Raw genomic sequence first — 17,097 nt, 5'->3', positions numbered from 1 at the left:
AATCGAGCAGGGAATTTCAAACACGGATTCAACCACAAAGACCAGAGTTTTTCCAATGCCTCACAAAGAAGGGCACCTATTGGTAGACACTGAACATGCCTTTATGCATGGTGCAGTAATTAATTACACTTTGGATGGTGTATCAATACACCCAGTCACTACAAAAATACAGGCGTCCTTCCTAACTCCATTGTCGGAGAGGAAGGAAACCACTCAGGAGTTTCACCATGAGGACAACCACTCAGGATAAAAAAGAAAAGGAATAGAGCTAAGCACAGGCAAAATCCTAGAGGAAAACCTGGTTCAGTCTGATTTCTACCAGACACTGGAAGATGAATTCACCTTAAACACAAGGCCAAATCTACACTGGAGTTGCTTACGAAGAAGACATTGTATGTTCCTGAGTGTCTGAGTTACAGTTTTGACTTAAGTCTACTTGAACATCTATGGCAAGAACTGAAAAGGGTTGTCTAGCAATGATCAACAACCAATTTGACAGAGCTTGAAGAATTTTTTAATAACGGGCAAATGTTGTACAATCTAGGTGTGGAAAGCTCTTAAAGACTTACACAGAAAGACTCACAGCTGTAATCGCTGCCAAAGGTGCCTCTACAATGTGTTGACTCAGAGGTGTGAATACTTATTTTCAATACATTTGCAAAAATGTCTAAAAACATGTTTTCACTTTGCCATTATGGGGAATGGGTGAGAAACCAAATCAATGTAATCCATTTTGAATTCAGGCTGTAACACACAAAATGTTGAATAAGTCAAGGGGTATGAATACTTTCTGAAGGCACTATATCACACATTGCAGATGGAAAGCAAAGACCTAAGCTATCAAACAGGCTTTGTCAACTCCAAAGGTCAACCCCTATGTTTATCAGTATATGAACGCTTGGCAATTTCTCTTGTTTCTAAACATATTTGAGATACATAGGCAGTTTGTGGTGACTGAATGAGGAAATGTTGAAGAGGGATGTGATTACTATGAAAAATGTTAACTACTCAAAATTACAAGATAAGTACTCATGGTGCAATGCTGAGCCAGCAAATAATGTGTAGATAGCCAAGGAAGTACCAGGTGCACAAAACATACTTGGGTACAAAATCTCGGAGGTCATGGACCTTTCAAATCTACAGTAGGCCATACATTTGAGATTCAGAATAGGTATTAGGATGTCTGTGTGTGTTTTATAGTATAAATAACAATGAAAGAAAAATCCTCAATCATCTATCACAAGTTTCAGTGCTGATTATTTTGTTTGATTCTCTGTGATGTCATACAGCCCAGTAGCCTACACTGCATGAATTCTGAACAAGCATTGCATGTACGTGCATGTTTTCACCCTAAAGCAGAGCTTGTGCAGTTCATTCCCGTTGCCTCGGTTACCGGGATGGGCTTGCACTGGCAATAAATACACCACACCTTGACTCTCAGGTGTGGCAATTGTGTCAGTGCAATCTGAGGCTTCGTCATGAGATCAGCAAAACCATAACGTTTACCTCTTTCACTCAAAGGTTACTCATGGTACAGTTGCTGTACTTTTAACAAAGGCATTGAAAAGTTTTGTCGGCCTGTCAACCAAACACCACCAACAAGGTAACGTTACACATTTGTTGCTTTTGTATTGTGTCTGTGCACATGTGTTCCTGTCTCAAGTTTTGTTCACCATGTATTCACATGGATCTAACCAAGACAAACTTGGTGATATTGGTGCAATTGAATGTGTTCGCACTGGTGTAAGGGTCTTACATTCTACAAGTGATTCTACCTTTTCATTATGACACAAGCTTTGAAAAAGAAAGTACAACATGGTGACAGACAATGGTTGTTGACAAGCCTTGGCTTATATAGCGCACTACTTTTATTGCACTCAATACAAATGAACACTGTGCGTTTTCCACTAGAGGCCAGCACAGGAACAAATCCCTCAGTATACGATCATTTGGCAGAACTGATCCGACACGAACCTGTAGGTGCTACAGTATTTATTTGTTTACTTGTTACCCTATGTCCATGACATTCGTCATCATTTTCTTTTTTACACTCTTTATTCTCCTCAAATAAACATATGAAGTCACAGCTAAAGTTGCTCCTGAGTTGTAATAGCGGTTTGGACTTTTCATTTCTCCGGGCCAAAAGGTCTGCTGTTACTCTTGACAACATCCAATCAGGAAACTTGGCACTGAGAACCTGCACAGCAACAACATGGAGCCAAGAGAGGAAGAGCAAAAAATGGAGAAGGAGGAGGAGGACATTTACATTCCCAGGTCAGAGGTTATGGTCATCAGACTGAATTGTTCTTGTTATATTATCAACATACCAAATATCCAAACAAGTGTTTTTTTCACAATGAAACACCTATATCTAATAAGAATTCCATAGAAATGTAATTGTTGACCTCTCTAAACATTGTAGGTCACCTCCCAGGAATGCTCATGGCACAGATGCAGTCTCGGGGAACCCCACATTAGCTGCTGATGACAGGCCAGGTAACACTTCAATTCAAAATGGCAACGTTGTAACATCACAGTCACTGTTATAAAGCTCCATATAAATGCAAATCATGAGGATTAAATGTCATGGTAGCCCCGCCCAGCAGCCTGGCTCTGACAGGGCCCCGACCCAGGAAGAAGCGTCTGGTGGCTCCCGCCCTAAGTCTGACGCTGGATCGCAGTGACTCGGCGGTGTCCGACGACTATGCCACAGCTGCCCTCTCTCCCTCCCCTGATGATGACGATCTGGGGCTGGACATCGACTTGGATGCCATGGAAACGCCCTCGGACAGCGAGTCCCTCCATTTTCCAGTGCACGACATGGATTTGGAGGGTGAGAACTGGGTGCAGTGGACAGGACAGTCTAACAGCCTTTATCTTTGGTCCGTTTCTTCACTCACAGGTCCAAGATCAGCCAATGAACTTATTGAACAACTTTCACTTTGATTATATTGTTCCCATGGGATAGACACAAATAGGTTATTTTGGGCAATTCATAATATATAGCTATTCCCTTTATATATGCTTTGCATTAGGTGATCTTGACGCCGTAGATATAATATATTATAGACAGTACACAACCACTCTCCATCGATGCATTTTGTTATCTACAGTACGGTATGGGAAATTGACCTTTGAAACATTATTCCCATTCACAGATGACCTGCTTCGTCTGGGAGTGGCATCCCGTTTCCATAAGGCCCGTGGGTCAGTACCAGAGCAGATGGGAGTGGGCTCTCTTGACCAAGATCAAGTGGACAGCCAGGGCACTAGGTGGCGCCGGTTCCGCACAGGAGATCCGCTTCAGGAGAGTCTGGTCAACATGAGTGTACTGGAACCTTTCCTTCCAGTCTTGTCACATGGGGGTGAGTCCAGAACCCCAGCACTCACTTAATCTGTCGCACTTACCTAACCGACATTATGCAAGAATGTGAGCTTTCCTCAGGCTCATGGAATTCGGATAATGTGACCGTTTGTTGTGCGATCAACTCAGATGACAGAACGAGCATCTTCACTTATTTTTTTGCATGTTCATTTTTGCCTCATCCAAATGTTGTTTTCCTTCCAGGTTACTATGGAGAAGGGTCTAATGACATCATTGTGTTCTCTTCCTGCTATCTCCCTGAAAACAACATGGAGAACTACCAGCATGTCATGGACAACCTGTTCAGGTCTGAGAGCTAATTGATGAGAAGCCACAGTCTTAGTAAAACACTATCTGAATTGGCCACTTTTCAGGTCGACATTCCTAACCACAGCACCACTAAACATTGCAGGTACGTTGTGGGAACGTTGGACCTGATGGTTGCGGAGAACTACGTCATTGTGTACCTGTGTGCCATGGCCCAGCGTGACAAGCTCCCCACCATTGGCTGGCTCAGAGAGTGTTACACCACCGTTGACAGAAGGTTAGTTCTGTTTACTCAAATTGGCTTTGGTTTGCGGTCCTATTTCAGAAAACTATATGCCACAGTGAGTAAGAAAACAGCACAAAAATATTTTAACTCAAAAGTATCTCATGTCAGCGGAGTCTACAAGTCGTAGGCCATGTTCCAGGGCGAATAAATTGCAGTCATCAACATTGCAGTCAGAGTGCTATATTATATGATGTGGTTAGTGGATATGTTCAACACCTATTCAGGCATTGTGAGATCTGGCAACTGCAACGTAGTTGGCCTGGAACACTACCAAAGTCAAATCTCAAGTTTTTTTTATTTTATGCCAAGGTAATTAAGTCTCAAGTAATCAAATCATTGAAATTTGTCACAGTCGGTGAAAAATAAGTGTCTCAGTGTCGAAAATCTACCAAGCTGGCTATCTGTCAAGACACGGAAGAAGAGCCGGATGTTTTCCGTGTCAACTGCACAGGTGAAAACCAGATGACAGTCCCTTTCGTCTAGCTGGCCTGCTGTACTGATCTTCAGAAACTCCTCATGTATGAATTGCTTTGCCCTGGTGACACGAAGGTCCTCCCCTGGTACTGGTGTAGAACATTCCGGCATAGTGTAGTGTGCAAATTCTGGGAAATACTCTTCCATTTTTGATTTCCCCTCCAAAATCTTCTCTGCTAGGAGGTCCTGTTTGTTTAGTAAGACCCAGACAGGAAGGGTCCTTAGCCACCTGTTGTTCCAGATGATCTTGAAGAGGTTCAGGGCCTCCTGCAGCCCGTTGGTCTGGCTGTCCTCCTGAATCACCATGTCATAGCTGCTGCTGTCCACCACAAAAATAACATCCCACACGTCAGCAAAACACCGCATCCACTTTCTGCTTTCGTACCTCTGACCTCTAACATTAGATACATGAAAATGGATACCATCCATCTCGAAAAATGTCTCGGACATCCCTGAAGCATTTTTACTGTTGTTGTGTATGTAATGCATTTTCTCCTGTGCAGTGGGTTCCACATGTAAACAGCGCATCTGATTTACTATCGTGCGTTGCCCAGATTCATCAGCTCCTAACAGCAGCAACTGGCGCGGGCAAGTCATTTGGTTATTATGCTTGTCTTCTTGCAGCTGTTTATTAATCCTTTTGTTTGATTCTTTACGTGCCTTCTCAATACGTTGATCTTTACTGCACAGGCAACCCATATTCATTCAATAATACTAGATTCCTAGGCTTGCCTAAGAAAGAAATACAGAACTTAAGAAAATGTCACTCGTGGGGGTCTGACACTGAAAGTATCCTCTGCCACTCTCAGAAGGTTGATTCCTAGAACGTTTTCAATGTGAATCCGCAATGAAGTCCTCAAGTGTAGTGTAAATGTAAACATTCAGCAGTAAGTCTAAATGCAGGCAATGAGTTTTCGAATCGAGATTCCCACGATGTCGTACTGTGGAGCCACACTGAACTTTAGCAGGTATTTTCTAGAACCGACCGATTTTCACGAGTAGCCCAGAATTCAAAACTTTGCAGTTCTGTCAAAGCGCAGCCATGGCTATATGCTCTTCCCTTCACCACAACGATAGTAAAGCAAGTGGAAGAAAGATCATTAAAAAGTAAACTTCTGAAACGATATTTACACAATTCCACTAAAATGCGATCATTACACGAAGCTCCTCCCTGATTCGAATGTCTTGCTGTAGCAGCATTGCGCAAATTGTAGATTTATATCCTTTATTTCCCAACCTTGTAATTTCCCCTACGCAGCATCTGTTGAAATATGACTCTGCTTGTGGAAACGTCTTGTTTGTGTTAGGAGTTTGTGTAGAAGCAGAATTATTGTGTTGAATATGAATAGACCCAGGGTGTGGTGCTTAATTAATGTCCATCTTGCTCTGATAAGATCTGGCTGTACACAAATGAGGGAAAACACTCCACCTAAAACCTGTTGATTTGTAGTATTCTATGGTCCAATTTATTTAACTAGGCAAGTCAGTTAAGAACAAATTCTTATTTTACAATGATGGCCTTCCCCTGCCAAACCCCCTACTAACTCTGAGGTCATTAAAGATCCCATGGAATTTATCATAAGAGTAGGGGTGTAACCCCGGGGTCCTGGCTAAATTCCCAATCTGGCCCTCAAACCATCACGGTCACCTAATAATCCCCAGTTTACGATTGGCTCATTCATCCCCTCCTCTGGCCTGTAACTATTCCCCATGTTGTTGCTGTAAATGAGAACGTGTTCTCAGTCAATTTACCTTATGTAAAAAATAAAAAACAGACAATGCTGGGCAATTGTGCACTGCACCACCCTATTATGGGACTCCTGATCACAGCTGGTTGTGATACAGCCCAGGATCGAACCAGGGTCTATGGTGAAGCCTCTAGCACTGAGATGCAGGGCTTAGACTGCTGCGCCACTTGGGACCCTTCCTGTGTGGGCCTTACTGAACAAACAGGACCTCATAGCAGAGGTTTTGGCAGAAACATTAAAAATATACAACAACTGTGGCATTGGAGGACCTTCATGTCACCAGGGCAAAGTGCTTCAACATCATTATATAACATCATGTTTTATTTTATTCCGCTAGGCAATTTGTTTTTATTAATGATATAGTAGCGTCCCTACTCAAAGTCAAGTCAGCCCAGTTGCTAATCGTCTGGTTAACGCCTAATTCTTCAAGTCCTCCTGACTTCAGAGTCGGGAATAAAGGGTAAAAAAATGTATTAAAAAAACACGCATTAAGAAGGAAAAAAATTCCACAAATTAACGTTTAACAAGGCACACCTGTTAATTGAAATGCATTCCAGGTGACTACCTCATGAAGCTGGTTGAGAGCATACCAAGTGTGTGCAAAGCTGTCATCAAGGCAAAGGGAGAGAATGGCACCGGAGGGGATGGCTGCCGTTTTACGGTCTCCTAATCAACTGTGCTATTGTGTATAACGTGTGCACTGGGAGTCGGGAAGCAAGTTCAGGGAGTGAATAATTTAATGAATGAACGAAACATAATACAAATCAAGAAACACGGACAGGAAACTGAAACAGAAACAATGACCCCTGGGGAAGGAACCATAGGGAGTGACAAATATAGGGCAGATAATCAAAGAGGTGATGGAGTCCAGGTGAGTGTCATTATGCACAGATGTGCGTAATGATGGTGACAGGTGTGAGCTATTATGAGCAGCCTGGTGACATAGAGGCCGGAGAGGGCGCACACATGACAGTACCCCCTCCCGACTCACGGCTCCAGCCGTAGGACGCAGACCAAAATGGCGATCCCGGGGATCAGGAGCGGACCGGTCACCTCTGCTATGGCACGGGAACCTGTTGATCCGGCTGAGGCGCGGGAGCATGGCGACCAAGAGCGTCGGAGAGAGAACATACGTGACAGTACCCCCTCCCCGGCGTGTGACTGCAGCCGCAGGACACCAACCACAGGGACGATCTCAGGGATCAGGAGCGGACCAGTCACCTCCGCTGAGGTCCAGAACCCTGAGGAACCGGCTGAGGCGTGAGAGCCTGATGAGCCGGCTGAGACCTCCCCGGTTGCCTCTGTCGAGGCACGGGAACCTGTTCACCCAGCTGAGGCATGGGAACCTGTCGAGCCAGCTGAGGCATGGAAGCTTGTTGGTCCTGCTGAGGTATGGAAACCCGTCGAGCCAGCTGAGGCAGGGTAACCCGTTGAACCCGCCGAGGCATGGGAATCCGACAAACCGGCTGAGGCCTCCCAGGTAGCTTCGGTTCTGACAGACAGACCCAACATCACCTCCAACGCAACAAAAAACACTCCCTGATGCTTCGCTTTGATGAGGCTTCATTCTATAACGTGTGCGCTAGGAGTTGGGATGCAAGTTCAGGGAGTGAATAATTTAATGAATGAACGAAACATAATACAAAACAAGAAACATGAACAACGCACAGACAGGAAACAATGATGCCTGGGGAAGGAACCGAAGCGAGTGACATATATAGGGCAGATAATCAAGGAGGTGATGGAGTCCAGGTGAGTGTCATTATGCGCAGATGCGCTTAAAGATGGTGACAGGTGTGCGCCATAATGAGCAGCCTGGTGACCTAGAGGCCGGAGAGGGAGCACACGTGACATTGTGTTAGTTTTTTTGCGTTCATAATGTTACAATACATAATGTTGCTGCTACTGTCTCTTATGACCGAAAATAACTTCTGGACATCAGAACAGTGATTACTCACCTCGAACTGGACAAAAAAATGATTTAATGATTTAGACGGGAAGAATATACTGCTTTCTCAGGAATGGGCCCAAATCCCATAATTTGCATGAAGAAAAGATGGAGGAAAAGGGAGAGGAGGTCAGGCTGCCTTCTGAGAATTCGTAGGTAAGTGAGTAAACCCCCACTACCCTCCATTCTATTGGCCAACGTGCAATCATTGGAAAACAAAATGGATGTTATACAATCAAGAGTATCCTACCAACGGGACATTAAAAACTGTAATATCTAACTGTAATATCTTCAGCCATCACCGAGTGATGGCTGAACGACAACACGGATAATAAGGAGCTGATGGGATTTTCTATGCATGGGCAGGACAGAGAAGCTACGTCTGGTAAGATGAGGGCTGGGGGTGTGTGTCTATTTGTCAATAACAGCTGGTGCATGATGTCTAATATTAAAGACGTCTTGAGGTATTGCACGCCTTATGATAAGCTGTAGACCACACTATCTACCAAGAGAGTTCTCATCTGTTATAAGGGCACAAGGCGAGACCCAGGTGCAGACACAATGGTATTGTGCAGGCAAAAGGTCAAAACCAGTTCAGAGTCCATTAGGTACGAAAGGGCAGGCAAGCTCGAGGTCAGGGCAGGCGGGAATGGAGTCCAGAAAACAGGCAAGGGTCAAAACCGGGAGGACTAGCAAAGAAGAGAAAAAGGAGTACGGGAAAAAACACGCTGGTTGACTTGACAAACATACAAGACAAACTGGCACAGAGAGACAGGAAACACAGGGATAAATACACTTGGGAAAATAAATGACACCTTGAGGGGGTGGAGACAATCGCAAGGACAGGTGAAATAGATCAGGGTGTGACATCTATATTATTCGTAGCCATCTATTTACCACCACAAACCAATGCTGGTACTAAGACCGCACTCAACCAGCTATATAAGGCCATAAGCAAACAAGAAAATGTGACTCCAACATCATCATTAAGTTTGCTGATGACACAACAGTGCCACCACAATGATGAGACAGCCACCACCGTTGCGCTCTCGTGTAGTGAAACAGAATAGAAGCTACCAAGACAAGTCTCAAGCCATCACGTTTGTGACTCGTCTTGATCTAATACAGGTCTGCACCTCATTAGGTAATTGCTATGTAATTACTATTTAACTATATCAAAGTTATACCAGGAGGCTACTTTTATACCAGTACCAGTACATTTAATAAATAAATTACTTAAAACAGCAGACAGTAAAATACATTTAAACCTTCAGTAAATATTCCCAAATAATACCATGCGTACTTAAAAAAATAGTGTATGAGAGTTTGAATGTGCAGTGTAGCAACCATATGTACTTATACAGCATAGAAAGTAACCCACAGCAAGTAGCTGGCAATAATAGTGTAACATTGGGCCTCAGCATCCTTAGTAAGATTACGAGAGCCTGCTTTGGCACTCCTTCTTCAGCCAGAGGATGGCATCAAAACCAAAGTATAATTTTGAGTTTCCTCCTTACTTCCCGCACAGCCAACCTACAGTTCTCAGGCTAAGAGGTAGTAGATTCCAGTTTTTTTTCCATTAGGCACAAAACGGAAGAAAATGGACTGAAACTAGAACGGACTACATGGACTTGTCCAATAAAAAACACTCGCATTGTCATTTCCCGTTGGAAAACGTTTTTAAAACGTTGTACATTGAGTGTCCTAATGGAAAGAGTCTTGTTTTTTTCCGGATGGTTACAACAGTGTCCAAAGGCTTGTGAACAGCTTGGCTACTAACATAATCCCTCGTATTTCCAGAAAGCTTTGATGCTGTAAACCTTGACCTGGGTCTAATCCTAATAATTGAGCTAAATGTTTGGATCCAGTAAAGGTCTCAAGTGAACTGCAGGAGGAAAAAGCTGCTAAGACCATCACACTGACCTTTGTATGTTGTTGAAATGAACGTCTCAACTTGATTTCCCTTTATATTATATTATTTATTTATTATATTTATATTATTATATCCTATTTCCCTTTATACAAATATGTGTAAGGAATTATCCAAGAGAAACCCTGCAGGGATTTCTAGAGGTTGCCTATAGTTCAGACACTCATTTTTTTTGTGATATGGTTTAGGACCCTTTCTTTGAACATTTACATTTGAGTCATTTAGCAGATGCCTTTATTCAGAGGGACTTACAGTTAGTGCAGTCATCTTAAGATAGCTAGGTGGGACAACAACAACATATCAGGGGGAAGCTGGTTCCACCATTGGGTTGCCAGGACAGAGAAGAGCTTGGACTGGACTGAGCTTCCCTCCCGTAGGGGTGAGAGGGCAAAAAGAGCACAGATGGCAGAATGGAGAACTCGGGTTGGGGTTTAGGGTTTGAGCATAGCCTGAAGGTAGGGAAGGAAGGGCAGTTCGTCTTGCTGCCTAGTGCCTAGATTAGGACCTGTGCAGCTTCCTGTGTGAGAAAGGGTCGTACTCTACAGATGTTGTAGAGCATGAACCTGCAGGACCGGGTCACTGCTTTGATGTTTGCAGAGAACGACAGGGTGTTGTCCAGGGTCACACCAAGTTTCTTTGCACTCTGGGAGGGTCACACTGTGGAGTTGTCAGCCGTGATGGAGAGGTCATGGAGCAGGCAGGCCTTCACCTGGAGAAAGAGCAGCTCTGTCTTGTCGAGGTTGAGCTTGAGATGGTGGGCCGACCTCCAAGCTGAGATATCCAAGCTGAGGAGCGACCTTCCAAGTAGGATGCAATCCAAGAGTGTGCAGAGCCTGAGACACCCAGCCCTGAGAGGGTGGAGAGGAGGATATGATAGTTCATGATGTCGAAGGCAGTGGATAGATCTAGAAAGAGGAGAACAGAGGAGAGAGTCAGCTTTGGCAGTGCGGAGAGCCACCATGACACAGAGAAGATCAGTCTCGGTTGAGTGACCCGTCTTGAAGCCTGACCGGTCAGGGTCAAGAACATCTTTCTGAGAGAGATAGCAAGAGAGTTGGTCTGAGACAGTGGGCTCAAGTGTTTTGGAAAGAAAAGGAAGAAGGGATACAGGTCTGTAGTTTTTGACGTCATAGGGGTTGAGTGTTGGTTTCTTGCGGAGTGGAGCGACTCCGGCCATTTGAAGTCAGAGGGATTGATGGGGGAAGCCAGTGAGTTGATGAGGGGAGTGAGGAATGGGAGAAGGTCGCCAGAGATGATCTGGAGAAGGGAGAAGGGGATGTGGTCGAGCGGGCAGGTTGTCGGGCGGCCGGACACTAGTCGCAGGCTGTCAAGGCGTAGGGTAGTTCTGTGTGAGTGGGACCAGTTGACTCACTAGCCTGAGTGAAGGAGGAGCATATACAGTATTGTCAACCTTCTTTTCAAAGTGGTTGACAAAGTCGTCCGCAGAGGGGGAGGAGGGAGGGGGTTGAGGATTAAGGAGGGAGAAGGTGGAAAAGAGTTTCCTAGGGTTACAGGCAGAAGCTGAAATGTAGAGTGATAGAAAGTGGTTTTAGCAATGGATACAGAGGAAGAGCATGTAGAGAGGAGGGAGTGACAGGATGATAGGTCCTCCAGAAGTTTAGTTTTCCTCAATTTTTGCTCAGCTGCACACAGGCCTGTTCTGTAAGCTCGCAATGAGTCACTCAGCCACAGAGCAGGAGGGGAGGGCCGAGCCGGCCAGGAGAAACGGGGACAGTTCGAGTTATAGGATGCAGAAAGGGAGGATAGTAGGGTCGAACAGGCAGAGTCAGGAGAGAAGACAGAGAACTATTTATCAAAGGGAGAGATTATATGATAGAAGAGGAGATAGTAGTGGGAGAGAGAGAGAGCAAAGATTGCGATGGCGTATGACCATCTGGGTAGGGGATGAGTGGTGAGGATTGGATGGGTTTCCAGACAAGATTAAGTGTTTGTGGATGAAAAAGCTCTTTCAATAGTTCTACATTGAGCATGCTTTTCAGTCCAGGAGTAGGGCTCACCTGTGTCTGGAAAACCAGCATTATTCTTTGTGATGTTTGCTCCAATAGAGCTAGTGTTTTGACACCTGACCGTGTCTAGCCAACTTCCCCTCTCACTTCCTGTTGTCTGACTTGGCCCATGTACAGTATCAGCCAAAAGTTTGGACACCGACTCATTCCAGGGTTTTTCTTTATTTTGACTATTTTCTACATTGTAGAAAATGACTATTTTGACTATTTTCTACATCAAAACTATGAAATAACACATATGGAATCATTTAGTAACCCAAAGTGTTAAACAAATCAAAATATATTTATATTTGAGATTCTTCAAAGTAGCCAGCCTTTGCCTTGATGACAGCTTTGCACACTCTTGGCATTCTCTCAACCAGCTTCATGAGGAATGCTTTTCCAACAGTCTTGAATAAGTTCCCACATATGTGGAGCACTTGTTGGCTGCTTTTCCATCACTCTGCGGTCCAACTCATCCCAAACCATCTCAATTGGGTTGAGGTCGGGGAATTGTGGTGAACAGGTCTTCTGATGCAGAACTCTATCACTCTCCTTCTTGGTCAAATAGCCCTTACACAGCCTGAATGTGTTTGGTGTCATTGTCCTGTTGAAAAACAAATGATAGTCCCACTAAGCGCAAACCAGATGGGATTGCGTATCGCTTCAGAATGCTGTGCTAGCCATGCTGGTTAAGTGTGCCTTGAATTCAAAATAAATCACTGGCAGTATCACCAGCAAAGCACCATCACACCTCCTCCTCCATGCTTCATGGTGAGAACCACACATGCAGAGATCCGTTCACCTCTTCTGCGTCTCACAAAGACACAGGGTTGGAACCAAAAATCCCAATTTTGGACTCATCAGACCAAAGGACAGATTTCCACAGGTCTAATGTCCATTGTTCGAGTTTCTTGGCCCAAGCCAAGCAAGTCTCTTCTTATTGGTGTCCTTTAATAGTTGTTGCAGCAATTCGACCGTTAAGGCCTGATTCACGTAGTCTCCTCTGAACAGTTGATGTTGAGATGTGTCTGTTACTTGAACTCTGTGAATCATTTATCTGAGTTGCAGTTAACTCCATTGAACTTATCCTCTGCAGAAGAGGTAACTCTGGGTCTTCCTTTCCTGTGGCGGTCCTCATGAGAGCCAGTTTCATCATAGATTTTGATGGTTTTTGCGACTGCACTTGAAGAAACTTTAAAAGTTCTTGAAATTTCCCGAATTGATTGACCTTGATGTCTTATAGTAATGATGGACTGTCGTTTATCTTTGCTTATTTAAGCTGTAATATGGACTTGGTCTTTTACCAAATATGGCTATCTTCTGTAGCCAATGAAGCTGGTTGAGAATGCCAAGAGTGTGCAAAGCTGTCATCAAGGCATAGGGTGGCTAATTTTTAAGAATCTAAAGTATAACATATATTTGTATATGTTTAACACTTTTTTGGTTATGTAGGGGTTTTCTTGTGGTGAAGGAGAAGTGGACCAAAATGCAGCGTGGTGGTTATTCATGTTCTTTAATAAAGGAACTAGACATGAAATAACTAACAAAACAATACATGTGCAAAAACCTAAACAGTCCTATCTGGTGCAAACACAGAGACAGGAACAATTACCCACAAACACACAGTGAAACCCAGGCTACCTAAGTATGATTCTCAATCAGAGACAACTAATGACACCTGCCTCTGATTGAGAACCATACTAGGCCGAAACATAGAAATACCCAAAACCTAGAAAAACAAACATAGACTGCCCACCCAACTCACGCCCTGACCATACTAAATAAATTCAAAACAAAGGAAATAAAGTTCAGAACGTGACAGGTTACTACATGATTCTATATGTGTTATTTCATAGTTTTGATGTCTTCACTATTTTTCTACAATCTCGAAAATAGTCCAAATAAAGAAAAACCCTGGAATGAGTAACTGTGTCCAAACTTTTGACTGGTGAGTGAGGTAGACCCCTTACTTAACAGTTTGCGCCTGCCTGGGGAGTCACACAGACTGGGCCCCAAATAACCTTTTGGAGGCACTAAAGTAACCTTTGGTAGACATACATGTTTTATGGCAAGCTTTAATCATGGTGATGTGAGAGTGGTAGTGTAAATCTACAGAAGATATACTGACAGATTGAATGAACAACTGTTACCTTTACTCTTAAACTTGATTCTGTTTCTCTCATAGGTTGAGGAAGAATCTGAAAGGTCTGTACATTGTACACCCAACCTGGTACATCAAGGCCCTGATCACCATCATCAAGCCCTTCATCAGGTGAGGGCCACCATCCCCTGAGACACCAAGTCCAGTCGGTCAGGGTTGCTGTTGTTGTTGTTGAGTCATGTTACTCCATAAAGCAAAAGGGACATCTATAGAACAATGGCCTTGAGCAGCCGCACTGTTTGAGCAGCCGCCCTGATCTTGTAGCTGTAATAGTACAAATCTTAATTGTATATTTATTTTATTTACATGTTGGCTCTGTGTCGTCACACAAAACAAATGGCTTACGATCCCTTCCTCCTCACAGCTCCAAATTCAGTCGCAAGCTTCAGTTTATCGACAGCCTTCGGGAGCTGTCCCAGCACATCCCTATTGAGCGTGTGCAGATCCCCGACTGCGTCAGACAGTGAGTGACACCATCAGACTCTCTCATGCCACGTTCAAAGCACTTGGGAACTCGGAAAACTCTGACTTCCGACCTAAGTGCGTTTAAGACAACTGTGAACTTGTAAAAAAAAAAAAAAACGTTGCTCCGACTGGGAAAAATATTTTTGAGTGGTCAACTCAGAATTCCAAGTCGGGAACTAAGGTCTCTTTCTACAGCTCCTACTTTCCGACCTTAAGATCACTGACGTCATTATTTGACCTTGTTTTTTTCCCCCAGAGTTCCCAGTACTCTTGAAAGCACCATCACACATTCACAATAAGCTACATTAATGAACCCATAAATGGGAAAGCCCATCACCTCATATGTTTATTGTGTGACGAATATCTAGTTTTTCTTCATCACTCTTGGGCTACCAAGCGAATAAAAGTATTAATTTCAAACAGAAAGAAAACAAACAGTGAGATCCTTCTATTATGATGATTCGTGAACATGTGTTGGCTGCGTTTATGTATTTATTGTTTTTCAGTCCGGTTCAATATATTTATATTCACACAGGTTTGACGAGAATATGGACAGGTGATATGCTGAAAAGGTTGATCTGGACCACAGTGCAAAGGGACATGAAGACAAAACAGTGGACTAAAAAAAGGCTCAAATCTGTCAACCAATTACTTGACACGGAGGATGAACCTGGCTGCTCAATCTCACGTCAGTTGTCCTATGAGACAACTTTAACCAAAGCATCTACTGAAGGACCACAAGAAGAAACACTGAGCTCCAAAGGTATCGAGACTGTAACCACATTTCCATCCACAGTTTTTATGCAGTAAAATCATACCATATAGAAAACATTAAAAAACAACAGCTGATGGAAACAGGAAGTTTCGCTACAATGTTATAAATGCAGACAGATCATTTGTTCGGTCGACATGTCGGGATATTTTTGTGTCAGTAAAATGAACAATGTGAGAAATGGCAGTGGAAACGCCTTCATGATATAATAACCACCATATCGAAGGTAACTTGGAGTCACGCGATGTAATGGGGCGTGGTTCTCTCGCTACAACTCAGGAAACCATGCAGATTATTAGGCTACAGATGAAGTGATGGATTTTACAGGGTGGTGAAAGTGCAATGTGATCTTTATGCCCCTTTCCAATAAATATTGAGGGTCTTATTCTGGTGACATGATGATCAGTGCTTGACTGCCATTTTTGACCAATAAAAATATTCTCACCTCTTATCCATAATAATCTCATCATGTAGATTTAAAGCCAATTTATGCTGGCTCTGCATATGTGATTCTTACAGAGGATGTGAAGCAATTGCAGAGCCTCTGAAGGCTTGTGGAGGCCAAACCGATCTCCGTACCGCATCGCCGTGAGCCTCCCAAAATTTGTGACAGTGCAGAGGGCTCCGTATAGACATGATTGGTTGACAGTAGATGGGGGCGGGATGGGGTCCTGTATTAACACAAACTCACGTCCTTGACAACTCCCTTCACAACATTTCCGCAAAGCGCAAGAAGTATGAATGTCCTGACTTCCGCAGAGACCATATAGCAGTAAATGCTGTACTGCCACTGCAGATGACGGATTGACCATGCAGAGCCTTTAGACCCAGCACAACCTACCCACACTGTATCTGCAAGCTGTTGGCTAGAGAGCACGTACCAAGACCAGAGTGGGCACATTTTCTATTAAATGCAACAGTTTTTGTGACAAAACTATCATCAGAGTTGAAAATGCGCTGGAAACATATTTAATATGTACATTTTGTGTGCACTACGTGATCGCGCACTGTCAATTTGGTGGAAACACACCACTGGTGGGAAATTGCACACATTTTCTATATGCCGATTCTAGAGTATTAGCATGAAAATCTGTAGCCAGTTGGATGGGAACCTAGCGAGTGACACGTTTTGTTGTTTTGCCTCTCCACTCCAGCATTTGGATTTGATATGGATACAATGACTATTAAAGTGCAGACTGTCAGCTTTAATTTGAGGGCATTTTCATACATATCGGGTGAACCGTTTAGAAACTACATCACTTTCTGTACATAGTCCCCCCATATTAGGGGACCAAAGTATTGGGACAAATTCACTTACACTACCATTCAAAAGTTTGGGGACACTTAGAAATTACCTTGTTTTTGAAAGAAAAGCTTTTTTTTTTTGTCCTTTAAAATAACATCTTTATTGATCAAAAATTCAGTGTAGACATTGTTAATGTTGTAAATGACTATTGTAGCTGGAAACAGCAGATTTCTTTATGGAATATCTACATCGGCGTACTGAGGCCCATTGTCAACAACCATCACTCCTGTATTCCAATGGCATGTTGTGTTAGCTATAATCCAAGTTTATCATTTTAAAAGGCTAATTGATCATTAGAAAACCCCTTTGCAATTATGTTAGCACAGCTGAAAACTGTTGTTCTGATTAAAGAAGCAATACAACTGTC

General features: G+C 43.4%; 2 protein-coding genes across 3 annotated transcripts; one reads left to right on the top strand and one right to left on the bottom strand.

Moving 5' to 3' along the window:
• Positions 1 to 989: 989 nt before the first annotated feature.
• Positions 990 to 17,097, top strand: LOC118399364 (BCL2/adenovirus E1B 19 kDa protein-interacting protein 2-like). 2 transcript variants are annotated; one of them, XM_035795392.2, is made up of 11 exons: positions 990 to 1,603; positions 1,912 to 1,976; positions 2,147 to 2,274; positions 2,423 to 2,496; positions 2,594 to 2,833; positions 3,159 to 3,365; positions 3,569 to 3,671; positions 3,777 to 3,908; positions 14,212 to 14,298; positions 14,552 to 14,650; positions 15,188 to 17,097. In XM_035795392.2, exons 3-11 carry the CDS (start codon positions 2,213 to 2,215, stop codon positions 15,210 to 15,212), a joined length of 1,029 nt encoding a protein of 342 aa, XP_035651285.1. In that variant the 5' UTR covers positions 990 to 1,603; positions 1,912 to 1,976; positions 2,147 to 2,212; the 3' UTR covers positions 15,213 to 17,097. The 2 variants fall into 2 exon arrangements, with proteins under 2 accessions (XP_035651285.1, XP_035651284.1); XM_035795391.2 differs by lacking the exon at positions 1,912 to 1,976.
• LOC118399365 (guanine nucleotide-binding protein G(s) subunit alpha-like) lies at positions 1,830 to 13,536 on the bottom strand. The gene has a single exon (XM_035795394.2). It carries the CDS (start codon positions 5,094 to 5,096, stop codon positions 4,251 to 4,253), a length of 846 nt encoding a protein of 281 aa, XP_035651287.1. The 5' UTR covers positions 5,097 to 13,536; the 3' UTR covers positions 1,830 to 4,250.

This window comes from Oncorhynchus keta, chromosome 20 (assembly GCF_023373465.1).
Source record: "Oncorhynchus keta strain PuntledgeMale-10-30-2019 chromosome 20, Oket_V2, whole genome shotgun sequence".
NCBI lineage: Eukaryota > Metazoa > Chordata > Actinopteri > Salmoniformes > Salmonidae > Oncorhynchus > Oncorhynchus keta.
Note: the sequence above shows the minus strand (reverse complement) of the source record. Positions and strands in the feature narration are given on the sequence as shown.